General features: G+C 39.0%; 1 protein-coding gene across 3 annotated transcripts in view; it reads right to left on the bottom strand.

Moving 5' to 3' along the window:
* The window catches only part of afap1l1a (actin filament associated protein 1 like 1a), a 211,746-nt gene that overhangs the window by 43,399 nt on the left and 153,241 nt on the right, over window positions 1-15,106 (bottom strand). For all 3 annotated transcript variants that reach the window (XM_043703824.2, XM_087995440.1, XM_043703823.2), the window contains exons 8-11: window positions 14,237-14,416; window positions 9,348-9,428; window positions 6,160-6,253; window positions 982-1,131 (exon numbers count right to left, since the gene is read on the bottom strand). In XM_043703824.2, the coding sequence (XP_043559759.2) occupies window positions 982-1,131; window positions 6,160-6,253; window positions 9,348-9,428; window positions 14,237-14,416 (505 nt within the window). The remainder of the gene's footprint in view (window positions 1-981; window positions 1,132-6,159; window positions 6,254-9,347; window positions 9,429-14,236; window positions 14,417-15,106) is intronic.

Here is a 15,106-nt window from a genome sequence, read left to right as displayed (position 1 = left end):
GAGAAATGTAGTGTCCATTCCCAATATGAAAGTCAGTGTAGTTACCTTATGACTGCAGTTTGCTGGCCTCTTCTCTGGGCATCCATCTTCACTAGCATTCCCTAACAGACACAGCTGCCATCTGCATTCCCTACTCATGGAGTCTGGCATCAGCAAAGTCTCAACACATCAGCATGATACTCTTCCGACTCACCTATGATACAGTTCATCACTTCAATACTGCACTTTGGAATGACTTACATTGCAATGTGGCTGTCAGACCACTTTGTGCAGGAAAAGGCACCCACTACATGCACTAGAACAGGTTGCATCATAGGGCTTTTAGCTCATATTCTTGGTGCTCACTCACTACTTGGATGTTCACAGCATCTCTAGAACATAGAAAATTAGAAAAGTACAGGACAGAACAGGCCCTTTGGCCTACAATATTATGCCGAGGATTAATCCAAATCTAAAATAAAATAACCTTACTTACGCACCCCTCAATTCACTGCTATGCATGTGCATGTCCAGCAGGCGCTTAAATGTCCCTAATGACTCTGCTCCCACCACCACCGCTGGCAACACATTCCATGCTTTCGCAACTCTGTGCGTAAAGAACCTACCTCTGACCTCTGTCTTGCCTTGTCTTTCTGTACATTATCACTTCATTCACAACTTGAAGTCTCACAGTAATTCTGCCTTGCCTTTTATCACAGACACAAAACCAGGCAGCCTGTCACATTTCCCAGTAATGATCAGTCAAGAGGGTGGTCATGTTGCTGGACAGCATCTTGCAACATGTGCCAGCAGCTTAAGTGACAAATGTACTGCACGTACTTCAACTAAATGACGATGACTCAAAGATGAGTATTTCTTAGTGTTACGACAAAATCGTACTATAAGCATGGCTGATATTTGGTCCTACGACAACAGTTACCATCACGAATTTGCTGAAAATATTTATTGATCCAGGTAACATAAGGTGGGGCTCGTACTAACCACAGCATGGAATGTCCTCTTCTGTTGAAGAAGTCTGTTCTTCAGAAGTTTGCTTCTTCTTAGCCAAACTTATGATGCGTGTAATCTTCCTCCCTGCAGCCTTGCTAACTGTGCCTTTCAGTTCGGCTAAACCACTTCTCTTCCCTTTCACTAGATGATGATAAATAATAAAATCAGGTCACATTGATATACATGTCTTACATAAAAAGAAAGCTGCAATTTTGCTTGTGGAATGCTAAGGAGGGCTCTTGTGAGATAGAGAATAATTATTCAACAGATCATATCATTCTTCAGACATGTCTTTTACATCTGTAACAAAGCCTGGTTTGTATCAAGCAAAAGTTACTACTTCAAAGTGAAATAATAACTTGTGTATTTTATCTGGCTTAATGTAAATAATGAACAGTTTGAAGATTTCAATATGGTATTTAAAATACTTCAGGCATACAAATAGGGAGGTGACAATATGTTGAAGGAGATTAATGAGTTTTGGGGTGTCTAATTTAAAATGTATAAATAGGACAGAATGTTTACAAGATTCCTGACAGAAACATGAGTGGGGTTTTATGTTCTCCCTGATGGTGAGCTTTGTGGTGGAGAGGCCTTTAATCAAACAGCAGGGTGATGGGTGGGGATTCCATCTCTTTGTTGCTAATGCGCTAATGAAGTCTGTGGCAGGACTGTCAGTGGATGGCCTGCCTGCTGTGACACCAAATAAGTAGTATTCAACTAGCAGTATAAAAATGGAAAGAACTGTGGATACTGTAAATCAGAAACAAAAACAGAAGTAGCTGGAAAAGCTCAGCAGATCTGGCAGCACCTGTGAAGAGAAATCAGAGTTAATGTTTCAAGTCCATTCTGAGGACGTGTCACAGATCTGAAACGTTAACTCTGATCTCTCTTCACAGATGCTGCCAGCCCTACTGAGCTTTTCCAGCAACTTCTGTCTTTGTTTCAACTAGCAGTAAGTAGGTGACTTGTAATGCTGGGACAGTGAAACAAAGGCAAGGAGTTTAGGGTGGTGCCTTGATTAAAGGCACTCAGTGCCCAATTGAGGAATCTGGAATTAGAAAGGGGCAAGTTGAGAGCCAGGTTTTCTCTGCTTGATGATGTCTGTCTCTGAAACCCTAGGACCCCACCTCCTTGTCATCACTCAGCTACGTCTGGGTCCATCGTGATCCTCCTGTACCTGAGGATCCCACCCTTTGGGACCTGACCCATTTTGGGAGAGGCTGGTTCAGGGTCACATCACTGCCTCCAGGCAGGTAGCCAATTGAGGATGGTTGGGGCTGTTTGCATGATCCTGACCAGCCAACTGTGCTCTTTTTAAAAACTGGCCCTTCATCACAGAGTGCTTCCACATCGAGTTAGCCTCGCTTTTCCATCACAAACTCACAGCTCACACCTTGACTGCAAATAGATCGGTGCTTCCCATCAGATCTCTGACCTCAGGGTTGGATTAGCATCCTTAACTGAATGGAGAATCCATTTGCTGCCATCAATTGGCCTGAGCCCTTTGATAATCCAGATGACCATGTTTGTAACATACTACACAGGGTTAGGATCCAGAATGGAAATGGCAGATAGGTTTCTGGCTCAGAAACGAAAGTCCCAGCTTTAATGGCTCATTTGATTCTGCCAAACATTAATAAAAAGACAAGAAACTCTCAAGCCTTCAAATAATGAAGCAAAACTTTCATAACCAAGATTTCCCATAGATTTAAGATATGAAGATTTGACAAAGTGAAACTGTAGTAGTCAAAAAGTAAATCAATACAAAATTAAATAGACATTTATGGAAAAAGATTTCTCAGAATGGAAAAGCAGAATGCAGAGTCTGCATCCCTTATGTTAAGGTCAGGGGTGTGCTCACCCCTGCTTTGTTACCCCTGACTGTTGTGCCATTAGTTGACTTGGGGAACATCATCTGCCTCATCTGCAGTCAGCAGCTCCCTTAGTCCAATAGTGTCACTGAGAGTGGGGTCTTTGCTGGGGATGTATCCAGCCCCTAACAATGGACGGATCTGAGTCGATATGAAGGCAAATGTTGCAGAGGTGAGGGCAATATTGCTGGGACCAGATTCATTGCGATGAATGTGAGGTGGCTGGGTGTGACTGTTGGTGAATAGGGCCGGGGGACAGCCCACGAGTAAGGGCTGCTCATAAAAGAGGTACCCCTTCCCTTTGCACTCGGTCACCAGTCTGAACAGTAAAACTGTGAGGTAGCACACTTTGTGTGGGCCTCTTGTGCTGAGGGTTAAATCCTAGTGGCTACAGGATGAAACCCTGCTGTGGCTTTAATTGGCCATTTAAGGGTCTCTTGTGAGCAGGCCTCCTCCCATGCTGGTAAGACTGTGATGAGTTTGGCAGGTAGGTGCTAAGAAATGTGCCAACAACATACACAAAAATTACACCCACCACCACATCCCAACCTGGCCCAAGGAATTCTGTAAAATCCAGGCCAAGCATACTACTGTTTAGCTGCAGGGGCTTGAGTTTCATTCTAATGAAATATCTTGCTATCAATGATAGAGTGCTTAACATAAATACACACTGATCTGGTGTGATCTTTGTCTGGCTGCCTTGCAGTGAGGGAAATGTCACTAGTTGCATAAAACATTTCCAGCCGTGTTTCCTACAATAAAATCTGTAAACAGTGAACCATCTCATTTAAAAAATCTTCAATCAATAACTTGACCATTTCCCTTAGGAAATAAATTATAGTAATTGGCTTCTGAGGAATTTGGTGGAAACATTTTTTAGTGCCTAACTCATTGCAATTAAGCCTGTCCTTCCATTGATGTGTAGGCATTCAGAACTAGAATTGAGCACAAGTTCCTCCTTGGTGAAACCAGACTCTCACTGAATTTAAGCTAATTTCCTCAGATGCCTGTACCTTTAGGTTAGTTACATGCTCAAGATTTCAACACAGTCATACACAGATTTGGGCATGTATTTTGAAGCTTTTTTGAAGTTATTCACATATCAGAAACAAAGCAAGTTTCAAAGATTTCCAACATTCTTTTCTATGTCATTAGAAAATTATAAATGCAAGGCTGAAACTTACTTTTCTTGGCTCAGTGTCAGTTTTGTCAGGTTTGTTTTTCCCACTGCAAGGTCTGACAAAATCTCTCAACATATTTTGTCCAATGAGCCTCATTAACCACCTACCCCATTCTTATGGTGCCCCTCAATCTCATGGCAGTATTTGAAGAAGAGCGAGGAGCTCTCCCTCACCTTACCAAACAGACTAAAGATTAGATTAGATTCCCTAAAGTATGGAAACAGGCCCTTCAGCCCAACCAGTCTGTACAGACCTTCCGAAGAGCAACCCAGCCAGACCCATTCCCCTACCCTATATTTACCCCTGACTAATGCACCTAAAACTATGGGCAATTTAGCATGGCCAATTCACCTGACCTGCACATAGAGTCATAGAGATGTACAGCATGGAAACAGACCCTTCAGTCCAACATGTCCATGCCGACCAAATATCCCAACCCAATCTAGCCCCACCTGCCAGAAGCCGGCCATGGCCCTCCAAACCCTTCCTATTCATATACCCATCCAGATGCCTTTTAAGTGTTTCAATTGTACTAGCCTCCACCACTTCCTCTGGCAGCTCATTCTAAACATGTACCACCCTCTGCGTGAATAAAGTTGCTCTTAGGTCTCTCTTATATCTTTCCCTTCTCACCCTAAACCTATGCCCTCTAGTTTTAGACTCCCCACCCCAGGGAAAAGACTGTCTACTTAGCCTATCCATGCCCTTCAAGATTTTATAAACCTCTATAAGGTCACCCCTCAGCCGCCAACGCTTCAGTGAAAACAGTCCTAGCCTGTTCAGCCTCTCCCTATAACTCAAATCCTCCAACCCTGGCACCATCCATCTTTGGACTGTGGGAGGAAATCAGAGCACCCGGAGGAAACCCACATAGACATGGGGAGATTGAGCAAACACCACACAGACAGTTGCCCAAGGTGAGATTTGAACCCGGTCCCGGGCACTGTGAAGCAGCAGTGCTGACCCCTAAGCCACCGTGCTGCCCCACTAACTAGTCATTTGTCTCATTGCTGTTCATAGGATGCTGTTGTATACATTACAAGAGTGAAAGCATTTCAGTGTTCAGATGGCCAGAGCATGCAAAAGCACAATATGAATGTCAACATCATTCTGTTATTCAGAAATTCCCTTCCTGTTCTATAATTTCTAGCATGCTGAAAGAACTTCAGAAGTTTTTTTGTTGTTACTAATGACATAGGAATTCAGGAGAGAATTCAATGTTGTGTTCATGCTGTGCTCAGAGATACATTTCAAAACGTGATATGAAAGCTGCCAATTTTCTGTGTTTATATAATTTACTTTGAATATCTCTCCTGTGTGATCGCATTACCGGTTTTTTTATATGCATGTGCTCATACATGTTGAGTGTCTGCAGATCAGACCTACTGATATCAACCCATTGTAAAAGATAAGCTTTATCACTTCAATGTTCACATGTTAAGGTGGTATGCACCTTTGAGTTTAGATGACAGCTAACCCGAGGTTCATTGTATACTATACAAATTATATTAAAATGCAATGTAAACAAGGATTTGATTTATTCAACTTCTAAAAATATTATAAGTAAACAGTTGGAATTTGTGTACAAGTTGCTTATTAATACTTAGGTTCATTTGCAGTAAATTATCAGATCCATATTTTAATCTCATTGCTTTATATATTTAGAATCAAAATAAACATTTATCTCTTTGAAATTCTAAAAGTATATTTTCCCTCCAAATTTTATTTTATCAGATTGGAGCAGAAGATTTAGTAATTTGAATAACATTAATTACTTCAAACTGATACAAAGTGGGCTTTCTCAGTATATGAGGTATAAGTATATGGATACATGAGAAAGGGCAGTTAAAGACCATTTGCTTGTCCAAGTCTCATCCTACTTACTCATTCAGCCTGGGAGAGGCGAAGCAATCTTAGGTCAAATTAAGAAGAAAAAGACTTTAGTGCTTTGTCATATGCCCCAAGGCAATATTTTAATTCTTATTTTGAAACACCTCATTCACATTGATGGAATAATGGTAATGTTACTTTCAGAGTTTGCTTCAGAAAAGACTAATGGAACTGGAAACCAGGCAGTAGAAAACAATTGTTTATTTTGCAACGTAATGACTTACCATGTTCTCTACTTTCTCTGCCATTAAGTGGAGATCCGTTCTCCCCTATCACTACACTCTCAGCGTCTGAAGTCTGTTTTTCATTTGATAATCTCTGTAGAAAGGCATGGAAACCAAGATTAATCTTCTGTTTTTACAATACTAGGAAGCCTTACTCTTGTTTCCCAGACATCTGCCTCAAGGTGCATGATGTGAATGGGATAAAAGCAAGAACAGCAATTCCCACAATGAGGCTGAAATTCTGGTCTTTGCTAATTCTGATAAAAATATAGTGAGATGTTACTCTTTATATTTGTTTACTTTTTCATTAAAGTTGGTGCAAAAATATTTTGGCTTTGAAAGACATCTTCTTGATGGATTTTCTTATAGATGCTATCTGAAAGTTTTACATTCTGTTCATAAAACATCTGAAAATTTCCATTTAGCAAAATCGTTATCTTATGTATACTTATGGCTCATACGTGGTTACCATATGTTTCAGCATTATGCAAATATGTGAAGATATAATCACTCATATTCACCTTTCTGGGGAACAATACATGCAGCAGATGACTTTTGCTGGCAATATTTTCTAACATTACCTCATAGTTAGCATTATGTTAGATTTAGTAATTTAAGATTTAACGGGAACAGCTGTTGAAGCCTTACCTTCCGTATACTGATTTGTATTCTGACAGCAATGAGAAAGTTCTGGTCAAAGCCAAAGTTAGAAAGAAAGCATGCTTAAGAACCTTAATTGACCCTATTTACATGAAATCATTATATGGTCAAAATCTACTGCCAACTCATTCACTGAAAGGCAATAACAGAGTGTGATTTATTGACTATTTAGCTAATAGACATGTATAAAAGACTTCAAATAAAAAGAAATTGACAACTGATTAATTGAAAGAAATATCTGCTCTTATTTATACCATACCAAGAAATCTACAAACTTTCTGATAGTGCATTAGACTAATTCCATTGGAGCAAAGGTTAATCATTGTATCTTGTCTTTATACAGGCGCATACGCATCAAGGAATAATAACTGTTGATGCAATAAATGCATTGTCAAAATAAAATTAACCAAAACCAGTTAAATGTGAATAGATACATTTCTGATTCATTAGCAAGAACAAGAAAGCAACATTTTGGACTGACTATTTTCAGATGTTTCAATTAGTTTAGTTTTCTGTGATCGTCATATTTAGTTAAATATACTTTCTCTAAACAAATTAAATATTTCTTCTATTTTCACTCATCGTGTTACATATATCTTGGTGCAATTTCCCAGTTAAAGAAAACGAGAAAATAATCTGTTCCCTGATTTCTGCCAATACATGGAATGTGAGGAATGTACTCAACAGCTTTTGTTTTCTCTCCACTTCATTCTTCTCTTGTCAATGAAGGTGAAAAATTACGCTGTGGCAACGAATTCACTGCCACTTGTGGTACATTGGTAGAGTCCCTATCTCTGGGCCAGAAGACCCAAGTTCAAATCCCATTTGCTCCAAAAATATGTAATAACATTTCTGAACAGGTTGATTTAGAATAAAAAAAGTCGCATATGTTTACCATCAGCATCCTTCTGATACTGTGTCCATTTGGGTCTTATGTAGCATTAGTAGCAATTCAAACATAAAGTCAAGCCTGACTTCTTTTCTTTGTTTTTCTAAAGTCTAAAAGTGTTATCACACACACCCAAAAAGCTTTCTTCCAATCACCAAATCACCCATGGTACTTTTCACCTATTGTCCACCCCCAATAAGAGACTTCCTGTATTTCTAATTAATCAATTTTTTTATATATATTAAGGAAAACACAGACCACCAAAAGTGAAGTGAGGAAGAGGGTAGGTAGGGGGAGCTCAATCAAAATGGAGCTGGAACAGGAAAACCAAACTTGACTTTTTTTTTCTAAATCAATCTTTTCAGAAATGTTATTACACATCTTTGGAGCACATGGGACTTGAAATCAGGCCTTCTGTGGTAGGGACACAATCAATGTACCACAAGATCCCTCAAAAAGAAAAACAAACCTGACATCGTATTTTAATCAGAATATGTGCTTAATGCTGTATATATTTTCTAATCAAACTGTTCAGAGATGGTATTACACACTGCTGGCGAAGGTGGGACTTGAACCCCAACCCCCTAGCTCAGAGACAGGGATGCTACCTGAAGAAATACCTGACGCTATCCTTAGCTTAACTCCTCACAAATGGACTTTCTATAGGGGTCAGTAGAAAACAATCAAGAGCAATAATAACAGTTGATCTTTTTAACCCTCAAACAAGGCTGAAATAACGTACCTCATGCATATCAAATGCCAAGATGGATATCTCAGATTGCTTATACTACATAGTGAATCTCTACAGATTCATTTGGGCATTATATTAGCCCAGACTTTCCAGTGGCCAGATATGATATGGAGATGCCAATGTTGGACTGGGGTGGACAAAGTCAGAAATCACACAACACCAGGTTACAGTCCAAAAGGTACATCTAAAACCATGAGCTTTCGGCGCACTGCTCCTTGGTCATATGAATCTTCACATTTGATTCTATGGGGTGAATTTGCATTTGCAGATACATTCCATTTTGTTCAAAAAGCACACAGTCTGTAGGCAGTTAGCCAATGTGACATTTAATAAACTCCTGCTTTGGAAATAAAACCAGTCTGACTCAAGATTGGAATACAGACAGACTCTGACCTCACACCTTTAATGCATTGTCTGAGCTGAGATGTCACCTTTTTTATATACTGATAAAGCCTTAAGTTATCTCAGGGCTATGACTTGAAAGAAGTTCCAGGATTTACATGTTAATGTTTCGAAACCTGCATTCCCATTCTAAGTCATTGAAGATTTAATAGCAATCTAGATTTGTCTAATACATCACATCAGCTGTATGACACATTAATCTTGTATGTATAAATTCTGTGTCCCATGTATCCTGCCCCACTGGCTACCTGATGAAGCAGCAGCACTCTGAAAGCTTGTACATTCAAATAAACCTGTTGTCCTATAACCTAGTGTTGTGTGATTTTTAACTTTGTCCATCCCAGTTCAGCAGCAGCACCTTCACATCATTGTCAACATAGTCCAGTTTACTTTTAACTAATATCTTCAGAATGAAATAGATCTGAACTTCAGTTGTCTATCATTAAGCATAAAAATAATTTAAATTCAAACCTATCATGCATTTACCTTTTCCAATTCTAATTTTGGTAGAAGTGGTGATGTTGATCCCTCAGTTCCACTGCACTGACTGCATATTTCCCTAATGATCTAGAGAAATAAAAGCAAAGCACATGAAACTTGAAAGTCAGTAGTCTGTTTTACATCTCACATGTGTTTAACTTCCACTGAAGTCAAACAAAGTTTCTCTCAAACTAATGTCATTGATGTTGAGGCACTTACTGGCAGCAAATGTAGCATAAAATCAATATATCTTGCTGCGTAAATTAGGAAGGCATATTAACTAAAAGAAATGAGGGCCAATTTGGTGCACAAAGTCAAGCTTAGAACAGAACTTTGATAATGCAGTGAGGAAAGAGCAAAGAAACTGCAAAAGGCATCAAGGATCAAACTTCTGGATTAGGGAGAAGTTGATGAGTGTACTATACAAGGAGTTAGCATTTTGGTGGTGAAGGGATGGATTATGCAGTTGGGAGAGCTTAGAGAGCAATATATTTTTGACTTAAATGCAAATTATATTTGTACAAGTTGCAGATCTATATGTCAGTCAAGTTGGAGTTTTCATTCACGTTTCCTTTGGTGCCCTAGGTCAGTAGACTGTCTATGGTCAGATCAGCTGAGGTTACGTCTGGCCTTGTCGTTCCGCTTTAAGCGTTTTTCTGAACATTTAACACTGAAATCCATGTGTGAAACAATGCAAGGAAACTGCAATATGATTTTGCAGTAAAGTATACAGCCCTAGAGTGGGATCAAACCATCTCGATGGGGAGATAAGGTTTTCCTGACTAAAATAATCCAATACTCTGATTCCCTCTGAGAAGCCATGAATGATCAGCAGAAAAAACAAAGTGGAAAATTCAAAAGGATCAGATATCAGACAGAAGTAGTTAGAATTATGATCCACACCAATAAAAACAAAATTCACTCCAGAAGGGGTGTCTATTTTCTTTCTCAGCTTCCCTAAGCTATAATTCAAGACTGGCGCAAACAAAATCTAATGCATACAATCCTTTAAACTTGCTCCAGCATTCTGAAGATGATCTATGGAAATACTGAGAGATTTAGTTAGAATGTGGTAGTGCACACTCACACGCAAGTGACATCATTTTTCTTTTGACCCTTTTTGACGGTTTCCTTTATTATGATTGCTAATGCCATTAGGCAGTACTTATATTCTTAGTCATCAAAGAAGTGTCATGTGGAGAACTTATCTGAATTAGATTTAGTTTGCTGTCTATAGTTTCAATTAATGAAATATGATTTCTTGAAAGAGACTCCCTTAGGTTATGGTTTAAAATACTGCAGTTACAGGGGAATAGAATCAATCTTCTACATATATTTACAAGATGATTTAATTTAATTTGAAAACCTTGAATTAAGATGTCACAAGTAATCTTTTGTTACATAATACTATGATTTATTTTATTAGAAAGGACCCCTTCGTTCATGTTCTGAACAAGTTGCCAGACTTGTAATTTAAGTAATGAATATATCCTTAGAGAGCAATTTCAATGTACATTAAATTTTTTTTCAGATGATGTGTTTGACATCTGTTTGAATTAGAGAAAATTATTACTGTAATACAGAGGTTTTGTGGCACCATGGGTGCCTCTGACCCAGAAGTGTTACCCTAAGGCCTGATGGCCAACGAAGGTTAATTTCGTGGTGCAGCAAACCTGGTTGAGTATCAACTTGTAAATCCTTCTAAAACACATCAATGGTAGGTGATAAGAGTGGGAGAGACTCCTGGCCAGCCAATATAATGAACAGCAAATTGGAGCCTCACTATCCATAGCAGCAGACTACAACAGGCATATAGAAGTCTACTTTGCGACAGCAGCGTAGATTCAATGAATGATCTCTAACACCCTTCACTGCTCTAATGGATAACAACTTACATTTTGTCTAGAGGCCTTTATTACAATAAAACATCCAAAGATAATTTGTAGGAGCATTTTAAAATACAATGATAATGAACTGCGTGAGATATTAAGTCAAATGTCCAAAGCTTGATCAAAGAGATAAGATTTATGCAGCATCTTGAAGGTAGAAACTGAAACAGAGACAGGCAGAGAGGTGTGGAGGGGGAATTTCAGACTTTAGGGCCGATACAACTAAAGGTGCAGCCACCATTAAGGAATAATTAAAATTCAGATCATCAAGAGGCTCGAATTAGATGAATGTGAGATTTTCCGAGATTGTAGGGCTGGAGAAGCTTATTGAGATAAGCAGCGATGAAGGCACTGAAGATTTTCAAAACAAGGTTGAGAAATTTAAAGTGAAAAGCCACACAACACCGGGTTATAGTCCAACATGTTTATTTTGAAGCACTAGCTTTCAGGCATTGCTCATTCATCAGGTGGTCGTGGAGTATTTAAATTTAAAATCCAAATTTAAAGTCAGTATTATTATTGAATGAAGTCAATGTTGGTCAGAGAGCACAGGGGTGATGGTGAATGGGACTTGGTGCAAATTAAGACATAGATGAAAAGCTTTAGGATAACCTCAAATGCAATAGGACAGGTCGGTCATGCATACACTGAAATAATTAGGTCTGGAGTTAACAAAGATATGAATGAGGATAGGGCCAGTAGTAATGTTGGCAAAGAGGCAGAGATTGTGGCAAAGTCAGGTGACTTTATGGTTGTGTAAATAAATTGGCTTGATGATGGGAATGTGTGATTGCTAATTCATCTCAAAGTCTGACTTTTCAAGTTTAATCATTGTTATCCATTCTGTTCTAAACACCTTTTTTTATCTCAAATGTTTATGAAAGGATTGATATGATTGTGCAGTTAGGATGAATGGACAATATTAAATGTATTCCAACAGATTGATTGACTGATATTTGTGGATTATATGGTTAACTTATTTCCTTAATATTCGTCTGCCTACTTTTTTTTTTAAGCGTTTTTCTCTTCATTTGTTCATGGGCTGTGAGTGATGATCAGCATTTATTATCTATCCCTCATTGTCCTGGAGAAGGATATGGTGAGCTATCTTCTTGTAATTTAAGTAATGAATATATCCAGAGTAGCTACTCCCATAGTGCTGTTTGGAAGGGAGTTCTAGGTTTTTGACTTAGTGATAGAGAAGGAATGGTGACATAGTTCCAATTCAATGTGAAACTTGGAGGATAACTTGTAGATAGTAGTGTTCCTATGCATTGCTGCCCTTATGATTTAGCTACGTAGGTCTTGGAAGGTGTTTAAAGGAAGTCTAGAGGAGTTGCTACAAATCATCTTGTAGATGATACACACTGTAGCCAGAATGTGTTAGTGGTGAAAGGGGTGAATGTTGAAGGTGGTTTGTGGAGTCCCAATCAGGCTGTTTAGTCTTGGATCGTGTCAAGAAAATTGAGTGTTGTTGGAGCTCCTATCATCTGGACAAGGAGATATTATTCCATCATACTTCTGATTTGCACCTTCTATATAGTGGACAGACATTGGGGAGCCAGAAAGTGAGTTACTCAACGCACAATTCCTAGCCCCTGGTCTACTCTTGTAACCACAATGTTTATATGACCAGTTCTATTCAAATTCTGATCAATGGTGACCACCAGGATGTTGACAAAACAGGATCCAAAGATGGTAACACAGTCGAACATCAAGGGGAGATGGTTAGATTTATTTTAGATGGCAATTGTCAGGCAGTTGCTTTGCAAGAGTCATACTTCCCCATTTATCAGCACAAGCTTGGATATTGTCCAGGCCTTGTTACATTTGAACCCGAGCTTCTTCAGTATCTAAGGGGTCATGAATGATGCTTAGTATTGTACAATCATGAAAAAAAATACAATCCTGATTTTATGATGGAGAGAAATTCATTGATGAAGCAGTTAAGATGGTGAGACCTAAGACACTCCTTTGAGGAACTCCTGTAATGGTGTCCTGGGGCTGAGATGATTGACTTGCAACAACCATCTTCCTATTTGCCAGGTACACCTCCAGGCGATGGAGAGATCTCCCCACCCCCACTCTGATTCTGGTCAACTCCAGTTTTGGTAGGGTTCGTTGATGTCACAATTGGTCATTGCATTTTTGATGTAATGGGCAGTCACTGTGACTTCACCTCTGGAACTCAGCTTTTTAATCCATGTTTGGATCAAGGCTGTAATGTAGTCAGAAGTGACATAACAGTAGCAGAACACAAACTGAGCAACGGCGAGCAGGTTATTCTTGAGGAAGTGACACTAGGTAGCCCTGTCGGTGTTTCCTTCCTTCATTTTACTGATGATGGAGAGCGAGTGTTCGGGCGATATGGGGTTGGGTTAGATTTATCCTGTTTTTTTATGAACAAAATATAACTAGGCAATTTTCCATGGTGCATTTAGTGCAACTGAACTGGAGAGGTCAGTCAGGGACATGGCTAGTTCTGGAGTGATATAGATTTTGTAAATTTTCTTCTGACATTTAGTGGTGCATTAGTGTAATCATCTTCACTTATTAAAAATAGTCTGATCAAATTGGCACTTTGAACATTTAAAGTTAGTTGAAATGCCAGCATCATAAAGGACAGTGTAAGCAATTGAGATTTATTCCGGTGGAGTGATCTGCAGTGATGAAGGAAGCAATGGGACTAATGAAATGAGTCTACAATCTCTTTTCTTTGGCTAATACATTGTTTCAAATTCTTCGCTTCCAAATGAAACATCTGCAGCTCTTAAACAGTGAACAAATCAGCTGGAAGCAACCTTGTATTTGAGCCTCCAGCAGATGTTCTGTGAGCTTATCAGAACCAAAAATGTAGCAGTTTTGACATGATCGTATGAGCCAGAAAAATATTGTTTCAAACTTCAAAATTTACAAAACATGTGGGAATATTTTGCACAATGGTGTCCTACAAAAACCTTGGTATTCTTGGTTTGTATTGCACATATTATAAATTACTACCAGTACCTTTAACCATTCCTCTGCTTGCTCTTTGCTTTGTACAGCTAATACCAATGCCTCTGTTCCTGGTTGAGAGAACCTTAGTTCATGTTTTTTGCGTCGACCATCTTTAGGCACATAAATAACATTGCACACATTGAGTGGTAACTCCATATGAGGCTGATGGTCTTTGGAGCTCTTGTAACACTAAGAAAAAGAGAAATACGTATTTATTTTGCTTTAATTTGCAGGAAAACTCCAATAGAAAGCAACTTATTTTTCCTCATTAAAGAAAAACCAGTAAGTTTCTGAAGTACTGTGTACAGTTCTGGTCACCCTGTTATAGGAAGGAGTTTATTAAGCTGGAGAGGGTTAAATTTTTATTTTACCAGGATGCTGCCTGGAATGGAAGATTTGAGTTATAGGAAGATGCTAGATAGGCTGGAACTTTTTTCACTGGAGCGTAGGAGGTTCAGGGATGACCTTATCGAGGTTTTTAAAATCATGAATAGTATAGATAAGTGAATGGCAGGTGTCTTTTTCCTATGGTGAGTGAATTCGAGGCTAGGGGACATATTTTTATGGTGAGAGGAGAAGATTTATAAAGGATATGAAGGGCAACATTTTTACTCAGAGTGGTTCCTGTGTGGAACAAAATTCCAGAGGAAGTGTTAGATGTGGGTACAACTTTTAGATGTTTACAATGTTTAGGAGACATTTGGATAATTACATGAATAAGAAAGGTTTGGAGGGATATGGGCCAAGTGTAGGCAGGTGGAACTAGTTTAGTTTGAGATTATGGTCAGCATGGACAGGTTGGACCAAAGGGTCTGTTTCCATGCTGTGTAACTCTATAACTCTGCAGACCTGGCAGCACCTGTGAACAGACAAAGAGAG

The sequence above is a fragment of the Chiloscyllium plagiosum genome, unplaced genomic scaffold (genome assembly GCF_037043375.1).
Source record: "Chiloscyllium plagiosum isolate Xiang-an unplaced genomic scaffold, Cpla_swu_hap1 HiC_scaffold_16, whole genome shotgun sequence".
Taxonomy (NCBI): domain Eukaryota; kingdom Metazoa; phylum Chordata; class Chondrichthyes; order Orectolobiformes; family Hemiscylliidae; genus Chiloscyllium; species Chiloscyllium plagiosum.
Note: the sequence above shows the minus strand (reverse complement) of the source record. Positions and strands in the feature narration are given on the sequence as shown.